We start from the raw sequence: 24,219 nt of genomic DNA, 5'->3' as shown, positions 1-24,219 counted from the left end.
CACTTGAATCAAACATCTTGAGATTTTATTATATCTTTTTTTTTTTGCCATTGTATCTGCTGTTCCCTTTCTAGAAGGCATAAAGACACATCCAGTGTGGAGAATGCTGTAAGTCCTTCCCAGTTCACTTGATTTTCATATGTTTGCTCATACTGTATTCTCCTCTACCACCTCTGCTTGTCCTTCCCATCACTAATAATCTCTTTATTCCATCTTCCTTATATTGTCTAATATTTTGGGTTATGGCTTTTATAAGTTTTCAGTGACAGAAACCTCTTGTTCCTCCGTATGACTGAAGTATATTCATCATCATGAGAGCATATGTAATTCTACGCTAGAGATGGATATGAATCAGCTGTAAGTTTTTCCATTGACTTCACAAGAGCTACCCACTTAGACTGTCTGAATACCTTAAGTGTTCAAGTTTATTCATTCAGTGTCATACTTGAAGAGACACCTGTGATTAGTCAGTAGTGTCTAGTAGCGGAGGCAAAGTCAGTCTGCAGGAACTGTCAACTTCCTGTTCAGAAAGCTGTGTGACTTTGCAAAAAGTTTATCATGAAAAATATTACTTATTCTGCTTAGTATGAACACTGAAAGTATGGGAAATTTATGAAGGAGGCAAAAGATGCAATGTCTTTAGTTTGTTAAAAGCACCAGAGACTGCCTTTTACATTACTGTGTGTGATGGAATAGAACAAGTGAAATAAAACTGAAAAATACTGAGTTTATCTGAATGGCGCTGAAGATGGAGAGGTCAGCTCTGGTGGTTTAGGATTGCTGGAAAACCAGTGGAAGAAACTGTGTTGGAGTCTTCATCAGGGCAGGCTGTTGGAGGGGACACAACCAGAAGAAATTTTGAATCTACTAACTATCCTGATTTATTCATTTCAGGGCAAGGAATTCCAAATTACCTTGTTTGCAGAATGCAGCAAAAAGCAGAGAAATATTAAACTTTTGTCCACCAAATTTCATAGATGTGAAATTGACTGCCTTCCTCTTCTATTAATTATACTTAAAATATAATGGTAAAATGATGCTGTTCTCTTTTATACAAATAAAGGCAATGAGATTTTCATATAAAGGGCTCGCTTTGCTTTACCTTCTTAATATTGTTCTTTACATGGAATTCTGTTCCAGCTGCAGCCATGAAAAATAATGTTCTTTTTGAGCTTTGTCTTGTACTTGTTGAAACAGTTGTAAGACTATAAGCACTGTAAAAAAAAAAATGATGCATGACCAAGTGCAAGAATGGGAAAATCTCGTCACATTAATTATCTATTGACAGAAGATATACAGTAGGTGATGCAATGGCTTTGGATGTTCTTGTCTTTATTACCTCTTGGGGGAAAAGTTCAGATCATGAGATGAGTTTGGTGATCTTGAGTGGACATTTGTCCTCATCACAAAACAACCTCATAATTCAGCACGATGTAACAAAATTGGAGAGCTCAGATTGAGGAGGCTTAGGACCAGGAACACCAAGGAGTAATAAATCAGGCTAGAGGTGCAGGGCAATGCCGCTTGGGGTGACTTTCACAGCATCTGTGAGACAATGCCATCCCCATTACAAATCATTTTGCAAGGCAGACATCCTAAGGAGGAGCGCATATTTGAAGGGACAGGTCAAGTTAGAAAGTGCGCTAAAAGAGAGGCTGATCAGAAGTGGTCTGAGACACTGCTCTGTCCAAATGCCATTCAATTGTCTGAGAACAGAGATTTTAATACTGTTTGAAAGACACATTCTGTAATTTCACATTTCCTTTACTAATTTTTAGGGATTTCTTAGAGACATAGACAAGAAGCAGCGTGCATGATACACACTCATATAAATAAGACATCCTAAGGGGGTGTCTAAATATATCTGCTATCGTAAGTATATTTAAATGAATGATATTAATATAGTTGTCTATGCTAGACAATTATGTTGCTAGTTTTAGTTGCTAGTACAAAATCAGGCAAGTATTTGTGTACTCCTATAGCTAACTGTAAACGTTGTCTAATTTACAGGAACTGAATTGCTGGTTTTCAGTGTAATTTTTAACAGCTGATGTCATCATCTCAGTATCTCCATTTGAGATGGCTGCAGCAGGTGCCTTTGCTGTCACTACAGAGACAAGAAGGCCCAATGACAGCTATTTTGCTTATCACAGATATCACAGTCTGGCCCACAGAGAGCGTAACATTCAATCTGGGAGAAGACATTGATACTGCTGTAGAATGTAAATCATGACTACGAGAAACTAAACTCTGCTGAGGGCCATCGTTTGCTTGTTTTCCTGTCATCTGCCACAATACAGGGAGGGATCAAATGTTTAAGAAAGGATCAGGCTGAAAGACAGACAGAAACATGAATTATATAGTGGACAAAAAGGAGGAGAATTCCCTCTTTTCATTCTAGCCATATGTTCATACAATTCAGCTTTAAAATATTCTTCTTCCTTGTTTGTGTTTTTGTTTGTTTGTTTGTTTTCTTGCTGTAAACAAACAAACAAAAATCAATAATTTGTAAATGCATCAGCCTGTTAATACTGTACATGAACTGACAATGTGAGGGAACACAGAATGTTCCTGCGTTTAAGTCCTAAGGCCTATATGCATAACATGTGAAAAAGGAAAATTTAAGCACCGAAAAATTCCACCTTGACTTATAGCCTTCTCCAGAGGTAGTTACTTCACAACTAGATTCAACTTGTGATCTGCCAAAATTGGGAAGAATGGTAATTAAATGCCATATATTATATATTCGTGATAGATGCTATAGATACATTTGCAAAGTGTTTTATTTTATTTTATTTTATTTTATTATTTATTATTAGCTGGCTTTAATTATAAAGGAAGTAAACTGAGCTATGGCCCAACTGCAACGCAGGCTGTCAGTGGAGTAAGTTATAGCTGCCACCTTCATGGGGCTGTAGGCAACATAGCAAAATAAAATGATCAGTTTCCTTCTTCAGATTTTCCAGACATGGTTAGATGAGAGGCTAGTCAGAGACAGAAAAGTCTTAGACACAGAGCTGCTGTTTTTTAACTCTGTCAGCTAGGCTTGACAGCTAAATACAACCTTCTGTGATGGAATCATAATGATTAATTAGGTAAAGCAGCTGCACCCAGCCTCTTGTGCAGTTATGACTTATGTTAGCCTCACTGACTATAACCTCCATCAGCTCTGCTCAATTAACTGAGGTTAAGTATTATAGATTATTGAGGAATTGGGTGATGGTAAATCAGAATGACATTCCTATTTTAAAAATAAAGGATGGTCAGGTGTTTCAGAGACAAGATTCAACACCAAGCATTTACAACACCATTCTGCCATAGTTAGGAGGTAGACTGATCATTAACAATGGGGTTCATCCTATCTGCTCTTAGCTATCAAAAAGTTAGCCCTAGACACAAGTTGCACTTTAGGGAGCAACATAAAAGAGCTGGAAAGAGGCAGCCATTTTAGGCAGTGATTTGTCAAACGCTATCTATCCAAGTTAGACAGAACAAATCACCCTAGGAACCTCTCTGCTTATTAACTAAGGGACTCAATAACTGGGTGTCATACTCAGCTTCTATATGACTAAACTGGAGTGAGATAAAACCAGACCTTTCTGCCCAATAGATACTCAGATGCCTGAAGTTGCATGCAGAAAATGTAACAGAAGGTCCTCAGAGGGTCTCATTCTTTTTGAAATTCCTAACTTATTACCAGATATCTTTTAAAATCTGGCATGTGTAGGTTAGCTATGGGGATACTGAGAATGTGGAGATTTCATGGGCTTGGTACACATAAATATGACTATGTAAGCTGTACTGTTACATTCTTAAAATGATTCTTACTACGGCTTCAGATCACATCAGCCAGCACTTGCCTAACCAGTTGCTGAGCATGATGCAGAACCCAGCACACTCCAGGGACCATTTCCAACAGCAGTGTGTGTATGGTAACCCTGCCATAAAGGCTGACAGTTTAATAGTATGGAAAGATATCGTTCCATGCCAGATGACCTTAATGCCAGATAATGGGTATGTTTAATTTACAAATTCATTTGAGGCTTAATCTTAGACTGTATCTATGCCCTTTTGCAACTTTTTTGATATTTCAAGCTGACTAGAAACAGGCTACCCCTAAAACTACAACTCAAAGCCAGTATTGATATAGTAAGTCCCTCAGTAGTGTGGGTGAAATAATAACCAATACTAAATGTTTTTCAATTGACTCAAAGCTTAAGCATCTGCCTGAAAAGGACCAATGCACATCCCTCAAGGCTTCTCAGGATCGTAATTTCTATGGTCTCTTACATGTGGAACGACTGCTTCATTCCCCTCTGTGCAGTGTGCAGTATTGGAACAGTCACAGATGTCCCTCTTGTTATTTATAGTCTCAAAGCCACCATCTGTTCAGTGTAGCCTCCTGTTGTCTCTCCACCAATACTTAGCTCATAAACTCTTTGTGCAAGCACATCTCTGTCTTTAGGAGCTTTACCTAAAACGTCTGTGTCAATACAGGTAAAATAATAATAGTAATTATAGTAGAGTAGATGCAGTCTTCAGTTGTTGGAGGCAGGGATCAGGGTATACACCTAAATGCTTATATCTGCTTATATTTCTCTAAAATAATCTTTCCAAAGATCATCTATATAGCCACATATTATCTAACTATACACATTGAAGTGATACCTTTGATGGAAAATTTCTGACAAGTCAAAATAAATCACTGTTTTTTCTTGAATGGAAGAGAAAGTAGAGAATAAAACACCAGATTTTAATGAACTGATTTTTTTCATGAAACCGTAACCCTTTCATACTTAACTGACCAAAACAAATCAACTCCCCCCGCCCCCCTTCCCCCAGGTTCCTCTAAAATATATTTAATTTGTCCAAACTCTGAAAAATAGTCAAAGAATAAAAGAGAAAAAAAATGAACATTTACTAAGGAATACTTTTTTTTTTTCTAAGAATATATTAAATAGAACAGACACAAATGACGCTGACTACAAGCATAGCTTCATGGAATTCATGATCTTTATTTTTTGACAAAATGTATGCATGATTTACTTGTAAAATTTATAAATAAAGTCAATATTAAAAGAAGTCTGGAAAAAAAGTAAATGAGACTGTATTCTACTTCATGCCAGCTTTAAAAAGGAATATTTAAAAGACCTGTCCAACTAATCAATCAAATGATTCACTTGGATGGTCATGGACAGTGAAAGACAGTGACTGTCATGATGCAATTCTGTAGTAAGTCGAGGGCTAAATGCTACATTGCAGACGCTATGGTGGGACAGAGTTGCACCACTTTGGGAAGTGTTTTTTGTGCACTCCTTGGTGGGCTGCATGAGTATGGCCAATCCACTGTGTGTCTGTAGGACAATGTACCTCTGCTAGCCAGTTCTGATGAGTAAGTAGAAGAGATGGAGCTATAACCCTGCAGCCTTCTGGATGGCTAGTGTGGGACTTGTGCTATGCTTGCCAACCCTTCCTGCTAAATGGAAAGAACATGGCCAGGATAGGGCTCTACAGGGTTAAAATTGCGAGCCCCCAGTGTTTCCCCTGGTCCCAGCTCACACACACAGACACAGACTGAGCACAGTCTAAACCTAAACCTACATGTGAATGCAAAGCTGAAGGTCAAATCCTAAAGTTCTTAAACAGTCAAAATGTCCATTGAAATGAATGTTAATCATTCCCAGGATGAAGAAATGACCCATGCATGGGCAGAGAGGAGGCAATACGTGCATCCCTTACTCTAGAAATGGTAGAAGCTGTTCTGTCCTGGATGCTGGCTCAATTCCTAGCCTTTGAAGACCAGCCAGGGACCACAGGGAAAAAGCACAGTATTTTCTCCACTCAGATGTGGAGAGAGAGGATGAGAGGGTGTGCTAAGTGACTTGCTATATAATACAGAGGAGCCACAGGGCAACCATGAATTGGGCCTTCAAGGAGCTACTTCTGCATGAGGACTGAAGGGAAGAAACTCCAGGACCTGGTCTGGAAGATGCTGTGTCAATGCTGCCTTTTCAAACTGTTACAGGTTACTGTGGTCAGCTCCTGAGGGGTGGCTCATGAGGAACTGCCATCAAGTTGTACTTTCCTTTTTTTTCTTCAGGGATCCTTTCAGCTTCCGCCACAGACTATCCTTCCTCTTCATCTTCTTCTCTGCCATGGGCAGTGAGGACTCTTTCCTTCGGATTTCCCTCACTAGTCCATGAAAGACATCATCAATGTAGAAGCGAAGGGCAGCAGAAGTCTCAAAAAAGGAGCAGGAGTATTCTCTGGCTAAGCTCATTCCTTCTTCAGTCGAGACCTACAAGGAAAAAAAAAAAAAGGTCTCTAAATATCAGCTAATTCACAGAGCATGAACCAACAGGAGGCCATAAAAGTATATCTAGTCCGACTTTTTGGGTACCACTAGATTGGCACTCCTAAAGCAAATCACCAACCTTTAGTTTAACAGGAAAATATTCTATTATTATTACATAGATAAGATTCAAGTGTGAAATGATCGGATGGAATCCATGTTTGAACAGAGCATACTGACAATATTCATATACTTGGATATATTATTTCCCTAATTCTGATGTGCCATTTTTTCCAAGTATTTCCTCTCTTTAGTGCAGTAATCCTCTAAGGCTTGGGAGCATTGGTTCCTTTATTCTACAGACTAAAACTGATGGTCAAAAAGACTTCAGTAGAAATATGGTCCTAGAAAACGCCTGTTCAGCACTCATCTAATCCTGAAGGGAATTTGACTTGAAGCTGAAAGCACATCAGTTTTCATACCCTCAGATTTTTCAGTCACAAGAATTTCTGAGCATGTTTTTAAGTGCTCTGGTCTTGACAGACCCGTAATCCTATCACTTAGCTCATGCCTGAGCCATATGAAGATCCAAAATCTATTTACTTTTCAGATCATCTTCCTTAAGTGGTCTCATGTACTTACTATTCTCAGAGAACATTGAGGAAATATATCTTTGTTTCTTTGAGGAACTATAAGGGGAAGAATCTCCATGAATTTAGAAGGAATCAAGGCAGCTCTTTTTCATTTGCCTGAATTTTCAAACAGGGATCTAACTCCTAAAATTTCCATACTAGTGACCTCTTGCCCACCAGCCTGCTAATTCCATAGGAAAGGTGCACAGCATGCTGATTACTGGTCTAATTGTATAGTCTGACTGTGTGGTCTAGATAGAGTTTAAATGCTTACCACAAGGAGTAATGAATGCCTACTACCTACCTATATTTTGCACTTTCGGAGACTTATACAGTAACATGTAGCAAGTCTTCAGCAAAATAAGGAAGAAACCCTATTAGCTAGCTAAATTTTAGGCTAGCTTACCAGCCAATAGAATATCCTTTCTTTTCAGTATTCAGACGTAAAACTATATGGATGAAATGTACAGAACATATTCAAGTTTTAGGTGAGAAAATCTAGCTTTTGTTTTTATTTGTGTTTACATAACATGATTTATTCAAGTAACTTTCAACCATCTGGATTTAAAAAAAAAAAAAAAGTAGTTTAAGTAGTTTGAGACAGCCTTGTGAAAATCTACATCAGCCTAGGTTATGAAAAAATATCAGTTGCTACTGTCTGCCACAGGACTAATCTAGTTTTATTTCTTATTTCTACCTTTATGCTCCCAAAATGTCATTTATATTTATTAGGGAAATAAATCCTTATGTTTCAAGATATAAACAAACTCTCTCATACCTACCATGAGGAGAATGTCCTTTTATGATCAGCTTATGACACTACCTTATTGCATTTTGTATATTTATCTGTAAAGCTGGACACAGTGAGAAACACGATTTTGCATGAAACAAAACACCAGTTCATTCCAGCCTGGAAGAAATCTGCACCTAGCATGTACCCATATAACACAGACCACAGAATTTCTGCCCATTACCTTTGCATCAAGTCACAGACTTTGTAATATCAGTAGGTCATACCTATATGTTATAGATTTAATCTTAATTTAATTAAGAATATTGTAAGGCTAAGCAGGGAGGTTGTATGCCAACCTGAATAATACTCACTGACACAATGAAAGATTGTTATCGCTTTCCAACTGCTATAATTGCCAACCTTTAGCAAAAGGAGATGGGTAGCAATATGGTCCTTGTTTTTCTCTGGGCAGCTGTGTAAGCAAAATGTGTGATTCAATACGTCTTTTGGGCACCATTGAGAAATTGACTGTCTGGATAGGAGACTACCCTGGTCTATTTTGGACTTTTTAATCTTTTATTTTATTTTTTTTTCTCTTGCTATGCCTTGTTTGAGTTGAAGGAGGATTTATTTTATATTTTTTTTATATATTTATTTAGAGACACTGCAGTTCTAAGCAAACTTTTACACAGAGCTGTAGTTTCAGTGAAGATTTTATACATTCATTACTGAAAGGGAAAAAATAAAAATAAAAAAATGCTTATAAATCGAAACATCCATATGATAAAAGAATGGTAAGGTTGTACATATAATTATGGTACAAACACAGCACTACTCAAATATCAGAAATTGCCTTTTCTTTTGCTCCATGATTTTCCAGTCTTTGCCCATCTAATTCATCTTTCTTTTCATGTTTGTCTTTCCTAGGATCAAAATATGTGTTTTCTCCCACCTGCAAGAAAGAAAATTTGCAGGGAAGACATGCTATGTTCTGTAATGAAACTAGTCTACTATAAGCTGTGAGAACTGGAGAATACTGAGGAGAAATAAAATGTGCAGAAAAACTTCTTCCCATCCTTTCTGTGGCTGGAGGCTTGTAACTTGGCTGAATTTCACTGGATTTCTCTAAAAAGCAACAAAACTTTGGTTTTGGACTCACAGTTTCCTGCCAAATTATGGAGACAACATTAAAGATATTAATGGAAATAGTTAATTTCAAAGCATAGTATTTGTCCTAAATCTTGCCCTCAGGAACTGATTAACTACTTTGATGAAATTTTATGAAGTAATTCAGCATGAGGAAGACACCTGGCACAAATAGTTTTAGGACATTGAGTCAAAGTTTTTCAGCTTCAAGGCTGAAAACAGGCTTCTCAGAAATCTAATGCTGTCATAATTACCACTACCACTTCCAGCACCAGTGAAAATATAGACATACTAATTTAATTAATCTGTTTTCTGAAAAAAACTGCAAACACAGACAGATGTCTAGAGGAAAAATACACATTCATCTTTCTGTTTGTAATTTGGTCCAGAGGCTAGCCACCTATGGAATTAAAAACAAGGGACAAAGCTCTTGATGAGGTCACCTAATTCCAGGGATTTACCTAGTTCCCATCTTATTGCCAGAAGAGAAACTATATCATAGAAATCCAGCCCAGATCTGCACAGCTCGGGGACTTGTTGACAAATTGCAGCTTGTGCAGGTCTGTATCACCAGACGACGTGATCTGTCAGCATGACACGGACAGGTGGGTCAGGGAGCAAGGTCATTCTATTGAACATATATCTGGGAAGCAGAGCTTTATATCTCATTTTTAGAGTAACCCTCTGTGATTGAATCTGGCATTGTTTCTTGGAGTACAATTCTGGTTATATTGATTCCAGTTTAGATTGTTCCTTTGCTGGTAAACTGAAGAAGGGAATGAAGGGGGAAGGCTGATGTAGTAAAGATAATGAAAGATGAAGATTTCAGAGCTGGCAAAAGCTTCCTGAATCCAAATTTCATTTAAAAACTGTGAATCTGGGGTGGTGTGTGGATCAGGACTTAGAGAAGCAGGGCGTGAAGCTTGTTGTGTAACTGAAGAGCAAGATCCCCCAGGACAAGTCCATGAAATGGGCAGTGGGGCCTCACAGATGCACATGAGCCCTGGTAAAACAGACTTTTCATGTTTTCCCTGAAAAGTGCATGGTTCTAAGCATCCAGTTGGGTGCATGTGATTTGAGAGGGAAGATAAAGCTGTCGTAGCAGCATTTGAACTGTGGATAGCACAGAGGACTGTAGGCTGAACTGGGGAGTTTTTCATCGCTGGATGGCTCAGGGCAGCTGGAACACAGCACAGCTTCATCCAGATAAGAAGTATTCACTGGCTACAAACAGCATTTTATAACATTAAGATTCTGTTTGTGGCTTTTGCAAACCTCCCCTGGAAAATTACAAGTGAGATTAAATGCAGTGCTGACAGCCTGTGAAAGCCATGATGGATGAGCTGCCATCTTTAAGACAGCCTGTTTCCCACTAAGGTCAACTCCTGCACAACCAAAAGGAGAGCACAAAGCCACAGGGGCTGGAAGGTGGGTGGGGAGGCACTGGCAATCACGGGCCCCCATATGCAGAACATGAAGATATCTGGATCTGAGGAGGAAAGAGCAAAAACTAAACAGATCAATAGTCTACCTCTGCTCTTGGACTGTCATTAGCTGGAAAATCTCCCTCTGAATCAGATTGTTTTGTGTTTAGCTCTGCCTCTCCTTTGGTCAAGACAGAAAAGAAGCATCTCAAAGCAGATTCTTTGACCATGATTGTATTATTAGCAGAATCAACAGTATCAGCTTGGGTGAGCCAGTGGTGGTCTTCATGCAGGTAAGCAATGTGTTTCCACTTGAACATCTCATCCCTGCAACAGCATCTTCTGCTTGAGATGGCTTTTGGAGATTCCCCCTGTGACTGGCAGCTCCTGGTTGCCATGGAGAGCTCTGCAGGTGGAATGCCACGGGCTGCAATGATTCTCCTAAGTTTTCATTAGGCTTCCACCCTGGCAGCCCTCATTAACTTTGCAATGGGAAACAGAGTGGTAATTATAGACCAAAAACCTTTGTTCTGAGAGTGCTTTTTCCTGGAGACATGCAGTCTTGATCACTAATCAGAGACAGAATAGGACACACGTTGGTGAATACGGTGCTCATCTAAGTCCCACTGAGGCTAATAGAAAGAACTCCAGTGGTTTTTGATCAAGCTCTGCATGGACAGTATTTTTGACAGGCAATTACTTATGTGAGCGATAAACAAAATGTAACAGGTTAGAAACACAGGTAGGGAAGCAGCATCCTGAGCAAACCTGTTTGTACCATAGCAAGTTAAGAGGGAGGTGAGAAGCCAGGAGTGCTCTGAATGATGTCTAGGAAAGATCAATGTCATCTCTGGGTGTCTCAGCCATATGGGAATTTTTCTGTTTCCCAACACACCCTGTTCCAAACTCCAAGCAACCACATGCCAGGTTGTGTATCAGTACCTGGATATCCTTTTGGAGAGAGGAAGACAATCTACAAGAATCCATAGAAATATTCACATCCCTTCCCAATATTATCTATTCCCTCAGCATATTAGAACAAACTAAATAACCTTTTGGTATGGATATAAACCTATAACATGCCATGGAAAAAGAAGCTGAAGAAATCAAAGGTCTTGCCAATATCCTGGGTCTGCAATAAACAGATCTGCCAAGAGAAAAATAATCTCATGGGTCTAGAAAGTAAGAAATGCTACTCCAGACAACAAAAAGTGAAAAATGGGTTCTGCCTATCTGACATGAATGATAATTTTATTGATCCCAGCTCTGACCACTGAGCTTGTGCTGAAGGCACTCCCACAAAGCAACTGTGAGATTTCTTCTTAATGATCAGCAACAACCAGGACTGCTTAATTTTCACCATTCTCAGTTCATCAATGTGGCTAAGGTACCAGGAAAAAATAGGTGGTCCCTGGCTACCTGGCACAGATGAACATCAGGGACTTACCCAGTATTCTGGACAGGGACAAGCTCTGGGTTTTGCTAGGTAGGACTGGATCCAACACAGGTTGAAGTGAGTGTTCCTGTGTTGCCACCACCCTTTCCTAAAGAACAAGTGCTTTCACTGTAAGCATTTCCTTCCTGTTTCAAAAAGCAAGCAGTCCAATGCATTAGCCCCAAAGCAGGTCTATTATACGTTTGCCATTTATTTTTTTCCACTGACAAGTGTTGTATCAACAACCATGGTGGCAGTGACTTTCCACAGGATGGTTTACGGATCCTTCCATGTGCGAAATGCTATTGTTCAGGTCAAAGCTCAAATACTTAGATATTACAACAGTGGCTTTGGTTTGAAAACCTGAACAGTGCCAGCAGGAACAGAAAAATCAATCTTTCTGTCGTTTTAAGACAAGCATTACTGTTGTTATTTGTTCACATAATTTTTTTTTTTTTTAAATAAGAAAATAAAAAATGATTCAAGCACTTTTACCCTTCTCCTCTTTCTTCAGATATTTACATTTATAAACTGCCTATCAGAGTCTTGCCACTCAACAATGACATCCCTGAAAGGAGGAGAAAACAACAAGATCAAGTGGAAATCAATTCAGGATGAAAAAAATTTTGGAGACTAGGCTTTGTGAGTAACTAGTTATTTCCTGTTTGTGACCAGACATTCAATATGACCATGTGTCAGGTCTAAACAAATGTGCAGTAAATGCAAAAGTAAAACAATAAAATACCTGGTGTTAAATATTCCAGTTTCCATATTCCTCAACCCAAACATTCTGTATTGTTTCAGGATTTTAAACTGAACTTGTGTGAATTATTGCTTAAAAATGGAACATTGAAACTTTTCCAACTGCCAAGATAAAAATTAAACTTTTTAACCTTTATGTATGATCACATTTGCAAATATATACACTGCAGTTACCGATTTGATTTGCCCAAGACTCCACAGCTAGTTTCAGCTGACATAAACCAGCATTTTTCACTCAGCAGATATGTGCACCTGAGTTTTTTTCTCAGTCCCTAAGGAACAGACACCTCTTTTCAGCAACCTGAGCAGTAAATAACAACACACTGCAGAAACCTGAGAGGAGAATTTGATGTCAACACCATTACTCTTAAAACCATTTGGAAATCTTCAGAAGTAATTAGTTGAACAAACCTCACTCTGACTTCATGGCAGGCAATTCTGCAGGCTCAGCTTTGCTGGCTTTCTAGATTACAAGACTAGATGAGATAAAGCAACCATACAATTCATCATTATTGTGAGGGTATTGAAATGTGTTCAGTTTGGTCTCATGTGTCTCATAAGTTTGCCACGTTTTTCTTTCTACCTCACCACTCTGATACTTTTTACTGTTTTCAGAATTACTGCTGTTCAAATGGCCAAGAGGGTAGACCTCATTAGCAGCCTGTGGCCGAGGAAAAGATGTGGTCTTGCTGTCTGAATTTATGCCCTGATGGACTGGATGGCATGGAAATACCTTGTGGCACAGGACTAAGACATCTCATGACCTCATCTGTTCCCACCTCTGAAAAAGACTTCCATTATAGATGTTCACATATTCTTTCCCTTCCCCTTTTAGCCTGGTCTTTGCATTTGGAGAGGAAGGAAAACATGGCTTTAGCAGTGAAGAAAATAATAGATTGTCTGTGGCTTCTGTGGTAAGCTTTGGGGCTTATTTTTAGGGGATGGAAGATGGAGAAAGTGGGATTGTAAAACTAAGTTTGCATGTTTTTACAGAAAACTTTATAATAGTCTCAAAGAAAAACAAATTTATAGACAAAACAGGACACACTCATCTGTCCCAAATTAACAACTTTCCACCTAGTTAGTTACAAAAGTGGGATATGAAACACAACCCTCACTTCATCGTTCTGAACCAGGAAGATACACAATGAAACACAAATTCTTGAGGGCTATTTACCACTCTTAGATTAGACAGACATTTTCTGAGTTGCTAAGATCACTGCTATGACCTTACATGAAATCTCTTATGCTATTACTAGCTATTTCATTAAATGCATCACTCTTAGACTTTTTCATATGAAAAATTTCCAGATCAAATTCTAATTCAAACTTGCACAATTTATTAAGGTTTTTATCACAAGCTTTGTGAAGAAGATTATTACCCAGCACTGATTTCTGTCCATTCTTTCTCCCCTTTTGAAGAGATTAAATTATTATTATTATTATTATTGTTGTTGTTGTTGTTGTTGTTGTTATTGTTATTATTATTATTATTATTATTATTAATAATAATCATTGGATTCATTGGACGTAAAGTGGAAGTTATGCCTCCAAGTAATTTGCCATCCTGTTTTGGTCAAATGTTGCTTTGAGTAAAGAGAAATATTCTTCATGAAGTTGCCTAGTCATGAAGCAAGCAAAACACATGAGGCTCCTAGGTCTGTGGTTCACGCCTTCTGCTAATTTTACCTCATTATTTCACAGATTTAATGCCAAATAATTAAACCATGCTCTCATTTCATGTAAAAATCACGACAGAACTAGGGTGCTGTCTGCAGGTTAGACTCTGAAGTTGTTCTTCTCAACGACAGACTGTAATCTTTTGCCTTTATCTTGTCAAAAGCGAGACTGATGAGTGAGTTAAGGCATCTTTATACCAGGAAATGTTTCTAGAAAGATGGCCTCGGGAGCTGACTGAATTGGATACTCAAAGCCACATGATCTTGCATCAGTCAGCAATAGCTCTGGGTCTAATTTGAAGAGAATCTGGAAGTGTTAAATCCTTAGCATCAGTCTTCAGGATGAACAAGTACGGGTCGATTGCTCAAAGCATTTTTCAGAGATCTGACAATTTTCTAAATTGTCCATCATCTTTAAAGGTACTCTGATTGCAATGTTCAGTTGAAGGCAGAGGGTCAAAAGATGGTTGCAAAGAGGATGTTTCTACATCAGTTGTTTTTTTTTTGTTTTTTTTTTTTTTTTTTTCAGGGAAAAAATCAAGGGATTAATTGCATTTTTAAGTTCACAAGAAAGGAAAATTTTCATATATTTTAAGCAACAACAAAACATTCCAAAACTTTTTCAATTGTCATCTGCTAACAACAGATGGTTACTCCCCCCCAAAATAATAATAAAAAAAGCTAAAAGAGGCTGCAAATGTTGCTTAATTGTACTTTTTAGACCTTAAAAAAAAAAAAAAAAGTTAGTAGTATTGAATTCTTATTTCAACACTGAAAGTGATTTCTATTGTTTTGAGAGCACAGGTTAACTATGAGCTCAGTACAGACAGCCCACATATGTATGTGTCTATATGCTGGCGCAGGCCATTGTCATTTATGTGTTAGAAATTCAAATTTCACTAGTCATTTGAATTCAATTCTTCATTAGGACTTGGGTATTGAGCAGACTGAGTACTGACTAAATCTCCATAAAACCTAGTAACCTATGAAAACCTCTCTGTCATTATAATTTGAAAATGCTTGCAGGCAGACAGTGAACATCATGCTGTTCCCAGCAGTGAGAAGAAAATCTCTCTCCACCTCCATGCAATTGTCATCTCTTGTGATCTGACGATTCTGTCCAGGCTACTGAAGTGGGTATGCCACTGAAAGGAGGCAGAGAGACTTTTTAATGTATTTGGACTGCAACATTATTTATTTATTTATTTGTTTGTTTCTGAGGCCATTTGCTGAAGTAAGCAAGCATTGCCAATGTATAGGGTATCTAAGTGCCTTATGGACAACCTACAGAACAATGTTCTCTTTTTTGACCTATTACCTGGGTTGATTTTCAAAGAAAAGATGCTCAATACAATAAGAGGGGGATGTTATATCTGCAAATAGGAGTGGTGGTTTGTTGTTTAATTTTCCTGGAACATGTAATTAATTTTGAGGGTTTAGAAATTTTGAAGTTTATTGGGAAGGTTTGTTAGACCATCTCATTAAGGAGAATGCTTGCACAGTATCTTTATTAAACTAATGACATTGATCTTCCCCATGTCAATAGTAGTTCAGCCAAACACTTTTGCAGAATATGAATAGACTGAAAAAGAATTCATTGAAGTTTCACTGGAGTGATCCTTTTCAGCTCCTTTCTTATGTGCTGAAAGGAGCTCATGTGTGAGCAAAGGGTCTTTTCTTGGTCACAGGAGTATTGAAAGAGAGAGTCCCATGACAGAGGAGCCTTAAAGTGGGAATGACAACTGTATAAAGAGCATCCACTTTCCTCCATCTTGTGATTTGCCAGCATGGACAAGGCAGAATAGAATACTCAGTCTGAAGAACTGCAAAGGGGCAACAACGTGAAATGAATGTGTTGAGGGTGGAAAATTAAAAATCTTAAATGGCCAGTGGGTAGGAAGAGCTGCAAGAATGCATTTAGCTAATTAGACATAACAAACTTTCTTACTGCCTGCTAACCTAACTCAAATTACCTCACTTTTGCTTCAGGCTAAGAACATGCACTTGGATAGTTTCCGTGGTAACTTGTTCGTGCATCTTGTGCTGTTGGCAACCTCCCCATTCATCAGGCGGTTTCTTTGGATAACTCTTCTGTGTTTGCTGCCTCTGGGTTTTGAATTTTAGTCAGAAGACCAAGCACCTTAAAACAGAGTAACAGCTAACAGCTAGCAGAATCTTAATTTTGTTGAATAGAGCCTCCAACTTCCTTGAATACATTCTCAAGACATCTTGGAGTCTTTCCTGATAGAAACCTAAGGAATGATGATGCTCTACAATCAATCAATAGCGTTTTTTGTTTGTTTATTTGTCTCCTAGAATCTTAATTTTTGACTGAGAAGACAGTTTGTTCATTTGGGATGCTAGCCCAAGTAGTTCATGTTTATTGCCACAGAGGAAAAGAAATCGTGAAGGGACAAGAAGAGAGAAACAGAGGAATCAAGGTAGAAGGAAGGTAAAGGGAAGGAAGACAAATTACATCTTTATTATGCTAGCTGCAGGGGTAAAATAAGAAAACAGACTCTTAACAAACAGAATGGCTGAAACTCCTTGCTAGAAGTGTCTATTTAACCTCCTCTATCCATGGTGTATCCATACAATTATGCAGATACTTTTTTGATGTATAAAAGAAGCTGTATTAATATGCCCTGGGAGCCCAAATTGTGATTATGGCTGAAAAACTCATATTGTTATCAAATATAATAGACTTTTTAGTCCTCCACTGAAAAATCTGTAGCACAGTTTACCTAGAGGCATGTGTAAACATGTGTCTATAGGCATAGGCATGTACACATGCATTTGTTTACAAATGTGGCTGGGGTCAGACCGAGCCTCTCTAATATAGCTGGCAGACAAGGTTGGCCTTACAGCAAAACCTGGATGTGGATGCTGACAAAACACTGCTCTGAAGAGTCCCTTTGGTACCAAGAGGCATTCAGCATTAGCTCCTCTGTAGATGATAGCTATTTTCTGAGATTTATTTCCTGTGTTTCAGGCAGCTAGCTAGTACAAACCTGCAATCTTGCCAGACTCTGGAAAAGGCACTGAAAAGCTGAAGAGACAATGTGTGTAGTGTGGATGCCACAAGCCAAGCTTCCCTCCTGCCTCTTCTAAAGATTTTTCCAGAAACTATGAGAGATAAAGTGGTGGGTCGTAACCTGGAGTACAATAAGCCAGGTGAACTGCTGCTTCTGTGTTCTCCCAGGCAGAAAAGATTGAAAATGAAGGACAGGAAACATATAACAGATAATTTAAGATAAATACATAAATAATTCTATGGGGGGAAAGAGTTTTTGATGAAATGTTAACAGTGTTTTATCACTGATAATCATGGTGGCTGGTAAGTAAATCTGGAACTGGTGTAGATCACCAAGCAAAACCATGGTTCAGGCCACAGAAAGGACATGTGACATCTTTCCCCAGCCATACAGGTATAGCAGTGACAAATACATACAATATTTCATTTGATTTCTCTCAGGAAGCTTGCTTATAATTTACTATTTTATTTCTTTTTCCTTATATACATAAATAAACCTAGGTTTGGGGGAATAAAATTGCTGATACTAAAAACAACAGCTGGTGAAAAACAGCAAGTGCTTGAAGCCTTAACAGTTGCTGTCACTAGCAATTCGGGACATGTTATCACCCTGTTATTTTTTTACCCTTAGAAATAAAATGGGTGTTATTAAACGGTTTAGAAAACGACAACTGCCTGTGATAAAGTTTTGTTACGCTCAATGGAAGGAATATTAATAAGAGGATAGTTACGATATCTTTGAGCCAAGTTGGGCAGAAAAAGAACATGGATCTCATTTAGAACCATAGAATATCCTGAGTTGGAAGGGACCTGCAAGGATCATCAAGCCCAATTCCTGGCTCCACATAGGTGTACATAAAAAATACACCGTATATCTGAAAGTGTTGTCCAAACACTTCTTGAACTCCTGCAGACTCGGTGCCATGACCACCTCCCTGGGGAGCCTGTTCCAGTGCCTGACCACTCTCTTGGGGAAGAGCCTTTCCCTAACACCCAGACTGACCCTCTCCTTGTCACAGCTCCATGACCACCTTCAGGTCCTTCGGAGAGAAAAGACCATTTCTGTGGCTGACACCAATTCAGACTGGAAGCAAATACATTCTGCTTAAAGTTATATTGAAATCAGAAAATCATAGCATAATTTAAGTTAGAAGAGATCTCTGTAAATCATCTGGTCTAAGCTCCTGCTCATTGTGGGTCCACACAGAGCAGATTACTCAGGGCACTGAGCAATTGTGTTGAGTCATGTTTTTAGTACCCTCAAGGAAGGAAATCTGACAGTCTCTTTGGCTCTTGTTGCACTATTTAACCATTTGCATGGTGAAACAAACCTCCTCATATGTAATGAGATTTTTTATCTTTTTTTTTTTTTTTGTCATCCTTTCACTCATCCTTTTTTTTCTCATCCTTTCACTGTGCACCTCTGAGAAAAATCTGGCTTTGTCTCAATCTACCTATTAGGTGGGTGAAGACAGCAAGATAGTTCCCCTTTGGTTCATCAGGCTGAGCACATCCACCAAATCAGATCTCTTAGGCTGTGCTGTTACTTTTTCTGCTCCATCCCCAAGTCTCTCTTGGGAGACCTCTGCTGAACTCACTCCAGTACATCAAGATATTTCTTCTTTGGGGTACTCCAGATGCATTCCTAGAAGTGCTGAATACAGAGGAAGGACCACTTCCTTGGATCTACTGTCTACACCCTTATTCATACAACCCAGGATGCACCTTGCCTTCTTCACTGCAAGGGCACATTGTTGGGTCATGGTCAACTCATTCTTCACCAGGACTTCTATGTCCGCTCCTGCAAAGCTTTCTCCCCAGTAGTGCCCAAATGGTACTGCTGCATGATGTTGTCCATCCCAGGTGCAGCACAACGTTCGCTTTTGTTGGATTTCATGAGGTTCTTGTCAGACTATTTCTCCAGCCTGGCCATGTCCCTTCCATGTGCACCTGACCTGCCAACATTTCCGTATCATTCACAGACTTGATGAACTTTTGTCCCAGCATTTAATTGTTAACAAAGATACAAATAACTATTGCCTCAGCATCAACCTCTGAGGAATGTTGCTAGAAATTTGCTGTCTGATGGACTTTGTTCTGCTCATCCCAACCCTTTAAGCCTGGTAGTCCAACCAAGTCTCTATTCAGCTCGTAGTCCACCTATCTAAACCATACTTTTCCTGTTTGGCTACAAGGACACTCTGAGAGACTGCATTAAATGTCTTGTTAGAATTAAGGTAAACATAATCCACATCTCACATCCACAGAGTCAGTCATCTGAAGGTGATCACAATCAGCACGTCAAGCATGATTTGTCCTTGGTAAATCCATGCTAGCTGTTCCCAGGCATCTTTTTGTCCTTCATGTGCCGGCATGTGACTTTTGGGAGGATTTGGATTTGCTTCAGAAATGTATCATCCTTTTTTTTCTTTTTTTTTTTTTTCTCTCCAATACAACTAATATTTTAAAAATATTTGGACATAATTGATTTAGCTTTAAACTACCTAGCTCGGGTATTAGTACTTAAAAATAGAGACATCAGCACAGCCTGTACAATACTATCTAAGAACCTGAGTGTGCACTCAACAGTTGTGTCCCCTGCACTTCAGCACTTCAACCTCACTGAATCTTCTTCCAAGGAATATACATGTAGATGAAGTTGCTGGACTGAGATAAATAGAATAACTCTGCCCCATGGATTTGGGTCACGACTTGAATTTACTGGTGGTGTTCTGCTATTTATTTTTTATTTTTTCCTTAAGACAACATTTATGTATTAATAGCTTGATCTTCTTGATCTGATCTTCTTTTTTCCTTACTGATATTTTATTAATAAAAATTCCAATAGCCAAGTAGACCATATGTTATCAAGGAGGGCAGAATATGGCCTCAGGACCTCAGACAATGAAAGAGAGAGTAGAAGTATTCAATTCTCATACTATATGGGAAAAAACGTTGAACAAATATAGCGAAATTACTGAAGCAAATGGAAACATTCCTATTACACCTCAGTTCAGGATCTAAAGAAACAGTTTGGTAGCAAGTAGTCATCCATCACTGAACAGGTGGTGTATCAGAGTACAAGAAAAAAAAAATAATAATAAAATAAAAAAAGGGCGGGGGGGGGGGGTGGTAGATAGTGAAGGAAGGGAACAGGGATGTTTTAAAGGGATCTAAAAGTGTATTTGTTTTTAATCCAGAATGACTGCACCTTTACATATACATACAGCTTTGGACACTGAGACCCACCCATGAATAAGGTGGCTTGCTTCTGCTTTCCTATGTAGATTTGACATTTATGGCAATGGTTTCATTTCTCCAGCATCTCTTGTGAAAGATAAACTGTTTTGATCTATACCCACTATTCAATATTGCTTTTATTCTGGAACATGTGCTGAACTTTGCACTCCATAATCTGATGGCAGAGCACACTGCGTACTGCAGAAAAGCTGCACCTATGGGATGAGTAAATACCTTAAAACAAAAATTACACTACAGCTCATCCGCAATAGGATTTAACAGTTTTCAATTTCTTTGGTCTCTTAGGGATTAAGTGTCTGATGTTGCCGCATTTTCTTTCCTTTTACTACTGTTCTGTGCCTTTGTAAGTCATGTAGCCCTGTGAAATCAACAGCGTCACACACACAAAATACAAATGTTTAACTCCGCTCATCAGTTGTAATAATTTCCTTGTCTGCGGTAAGGATCTCTATCCTTTCACCTTTCTTGGGTACAATCAAAACAAAACTTTGCTGAGCTGGTGGTCAGCAGGCTGAGTGCATGGTTTACAGAAGGACATGAGATGTATAGCAGTGGCATTCTACTTGCAGATTGTACCTGGTATGAGCAAATGGATGGGCTGGAAAGGTTATAGCTGGAGTGGCACATAGCCACAGCTGAAACATTAATACTCCAGAATGTACAGCTATTTTTGATTCCCAGTGCAAGGAATCAAGTGAAATATGTCCCATATGGCATCTATTCCTACCCTTCTCTTCCCCTTCACTAATTAAAAATTTGCATCTTTATAGTTCTAGAGCAACGTTTTCAGACGTTTTAAGTTTTTCTGAATGTCTAAAAAATCAGAAGACAAAACAAAGAACAAGATGAATGAAGAATAATAAAATATTGAAAGAAAAATACTTTTTGAAAGTATCCTATTATAGATTTTTTTGTTTGTTCATTTGACCTAGTAGGACTGGTGGTCATGAGTACACGAAAAGCTATGTTTAAAACTCTATTTTAATGCTCACTGGTACAAAAGGAGATGCAGCAGTGTACCTGTCAAACCAGATGATATAAATGGAGAAAGAAAAAGAAAAAAAGACAAGCTTTAGGCTAAACAATCTCTTTTTTTCAGGTCTAAATCCGAAGCTGCAAATTTCAAGTTAAAAATGATTAGGAGCAATTGCTCTAATTTTAACTTAATGAAATTAATTATTCACACACTGTAGAGAAATAGGTATCTCAGCACCTGGGGAGGATGTTCAGAAGAATGACGTAGATTCTTAAGAGATCCTTGTCATTATTTCAGTCCTTCAGTGCTTCTGGCAATGATAGTACATCATCCCCTTCAAAAACAGAAGGAAAATGAACCTTTTGCCCCACCTCATTCCCACTGAATGGCTGTTCTGGATAAATTCTGCTGTGGCAAGATGATCAGAAACCATCACTTATAAGCAAAATGTGTTCCTTGCCACTTAATACCTATTTGATGTTATCTGTCATTGTTCTTAACTTTTAAATGATTCTTCCTCACAATTACTTATGTCACTGCTTATCAATATATGCACAGTATTTTTATCATCTACTTTCATTTACCTAGGCTAAAAAAATTTAGCTCTCTTTAATTTCCTCAGATAGGACCAGCCTGATATGTACTGTCTGCACCTGTTCCAATCTGAATTTGCCATCATCATCCATGAGTAACTAAAGCTAATCTTAGCTGATCTTTCACTTGTATCTTCTATAATACTGTTGATAGTTCCATGTCTCTGTTGTACATATCACTCCAGATACCTCCTGAAGTGAGATTTATTTTATGCACAACTGCATGAGGTTTGTGGTTTATAATCACCCTGTAAGTGGGTGATATAACCCTGTAAGTGGCTGATATATCCAAGGCTTTCCCTTCTGCCTTCCAGCTGATGTGTTATAGCAAACAGTCTTGCTATTAGTCCTCAAAGGCATGGCCTTGCACTTTTTACAATTACATTTAATTCCACTTCTATCACTCCTCTGGGTCACACAGCTTTTCCTCTACAATAATCCCGTCTCTTCGAAACAGAAAATGCTCCCACTTTGCGTTATCAGCAAATTTTGTTAGTATACTCCTGCATTTTTATGCCTAGGTCTTTAATGAAAATGTTAAAGATCAGCAAACCAAAAGGTAACACCTAATATTCTTAGGTGGTAGATCCAGTTCCAACTGGTGGGGTCAGAACCAAGCCCTTCCTTTCAAAAATGTTATTTAAATTTAAAATTGTGTGTGTGGATGTGTGTGCAATCCAGCTGTCTTTTTTTTTTTTTTTTTTTCTGCCAGTAAATCACACATCTCTATTGGTCCATCGCAACTTACCCACTTACCCATTTGTTACAGTTATACAGAATATAGTGGAGAAAAGGCTGATTTATGAAATGCTGGATTGTCCCTATTTTTATTAATGTGCAGTTATGACTTCCCAACTACATCGGGTTGAAAACATTCTAATGACATCACTTTCCATTCGAAAATACTGAGTTGACAGACACTAAATGCTCGATGGAAAGGAGCCACAAAGCCATGCTTCTCCAGACACCCCACTCTGTGAATTGCCTTTCATGCAGCTCCCACCACGTGGGGGGCCCTGGTTCCTGACCTGCATCGGTTGGTGGCAGGGTTATAATTCCAATAATCCAATGCCTTGAGATTTCTATATGAATTAACCACACAGGCTTGCTTCTAAGTGCCATTTTTTGGAGACGGAGATAGAGCAGATGGGGATTTGTACAGACCAAATTGTTGGAAGCCTGAGATAAGGAGGAAAAACTAATGGGAAAAAAAAAAAAAAAAAAAAAAAAAAAGGCTGTGAAAGACAACCCTTTCTTTTGCGTGCTTCACATCGCCACCGGCCTTCTGATCTCCTCTCAGTGAACCGTATAGGCAGCAGTTGGAAAGATCAGATATACGCTCAGGGCAATCTGTCAGAAACTACTTTGTCACATTCCCCAACACTAAAACCTGTGGAAATAAAATCTGTGTGTTTAAAACTGTAACTGCCCCATATATAGCAGTACTACTCTTTTCACACAGAAAAAAAAAAAAAACAACACTGAACACGGTTCCTGCCCTGATGTCCTTTTTTTTTTTTAAATCACTAAAATATTAGCACTTATTTTTTATCTCCCTTAAGCATCTGTACATTGTTTGTTTGCCTGTGGCAACACAGTTGTAATGTCATTCTCAAGAGAGTGTGCTGAATTCCATTATACAACACATGAAATAAAAAATGGCTGAACAAAACAACAGATAAAACCAATAGTGACTATTTAAGTAATCTAAAGATATTATTTGTCTATGTTTTCACAGAGTATCAGCCCTAATTGGACCACTACTTGGCAATATTTTATTTATTTATTTATTTATTTATTAATTTTGCTAAGAGATTATACAGATAAATGGTGTGGGGTTATTTATTTTTCTTTAAACTAAGTACTGAAGTTAAAAAAAAAAAAAAAACATATTTAAAGGATACATCAAAAGTCATGGAAAGACAAGAAATTGTCTATTTTCCATTTTTTTATTATTATTTTTTTTTGTGTTATAATAATTCGACATACACATACAATATGCTATATACCACATCTCCTTTTAAGCTCAAAGTACTCTGCAGGTATACAATTAAGTTTTATATCAGCCTGTTGTATGGTAATTTTATAATACCTGTCAAATCCAGTGGTAAGTATAGAAAATAAATTTGGATAATGATGAACAGGTAGCAGGAAATATATATATATATATATATATATATATACACACATATATATTTCATAGAATCAAAGAATCACAGAATGATTTGGGTTGGAAGGGACCTTAAAGATCA

General features: G+C 38.2%; 1 protein-coding gene across 1 annotated transcript in view; it reads right to left on the bottom strand.

Moving 5' to 3' along the window:
- Positions 1-5,077: 5,077 nt before the first annotated feature.
- Positions 5,078-24,219, bottom strand: part of RIT2 (Ras like without CAAX 2) — a 191,985-nt gene continuing 172,843 nt past the window's right edge. Inside the window, exon 5 of the mRNA XM_035560034.2 lies at positions 5,078-6,298. Within this exon, the coding sequence (XP_035415927.1) occupies positions 6,071-6,298 (228 nt within the window). The 3' untranslated portion in view covers positions 5,078-6,070. The remainder of the gene's footprint in view (positions 6,299-24,219) is intronic.

Source organism: Cygnus atratus, chromosome Z, assembly GCF_013377495.2.
Source record: "Cygnus atratus isolate AKBS03 ecotype Queensland, Australia chromosome Z, CAtr_DNAZoo_HiC_assembly, whole genome shotgun sequence".
NCBI lineage: Eukaryota > Metazoa > Chordata > Aves > Anseriformes > Anatidae > Cygnus > Cygnus atratus.
This window is presented reverse-complemented; position numbering and strand designations above follow the sequence as displayed.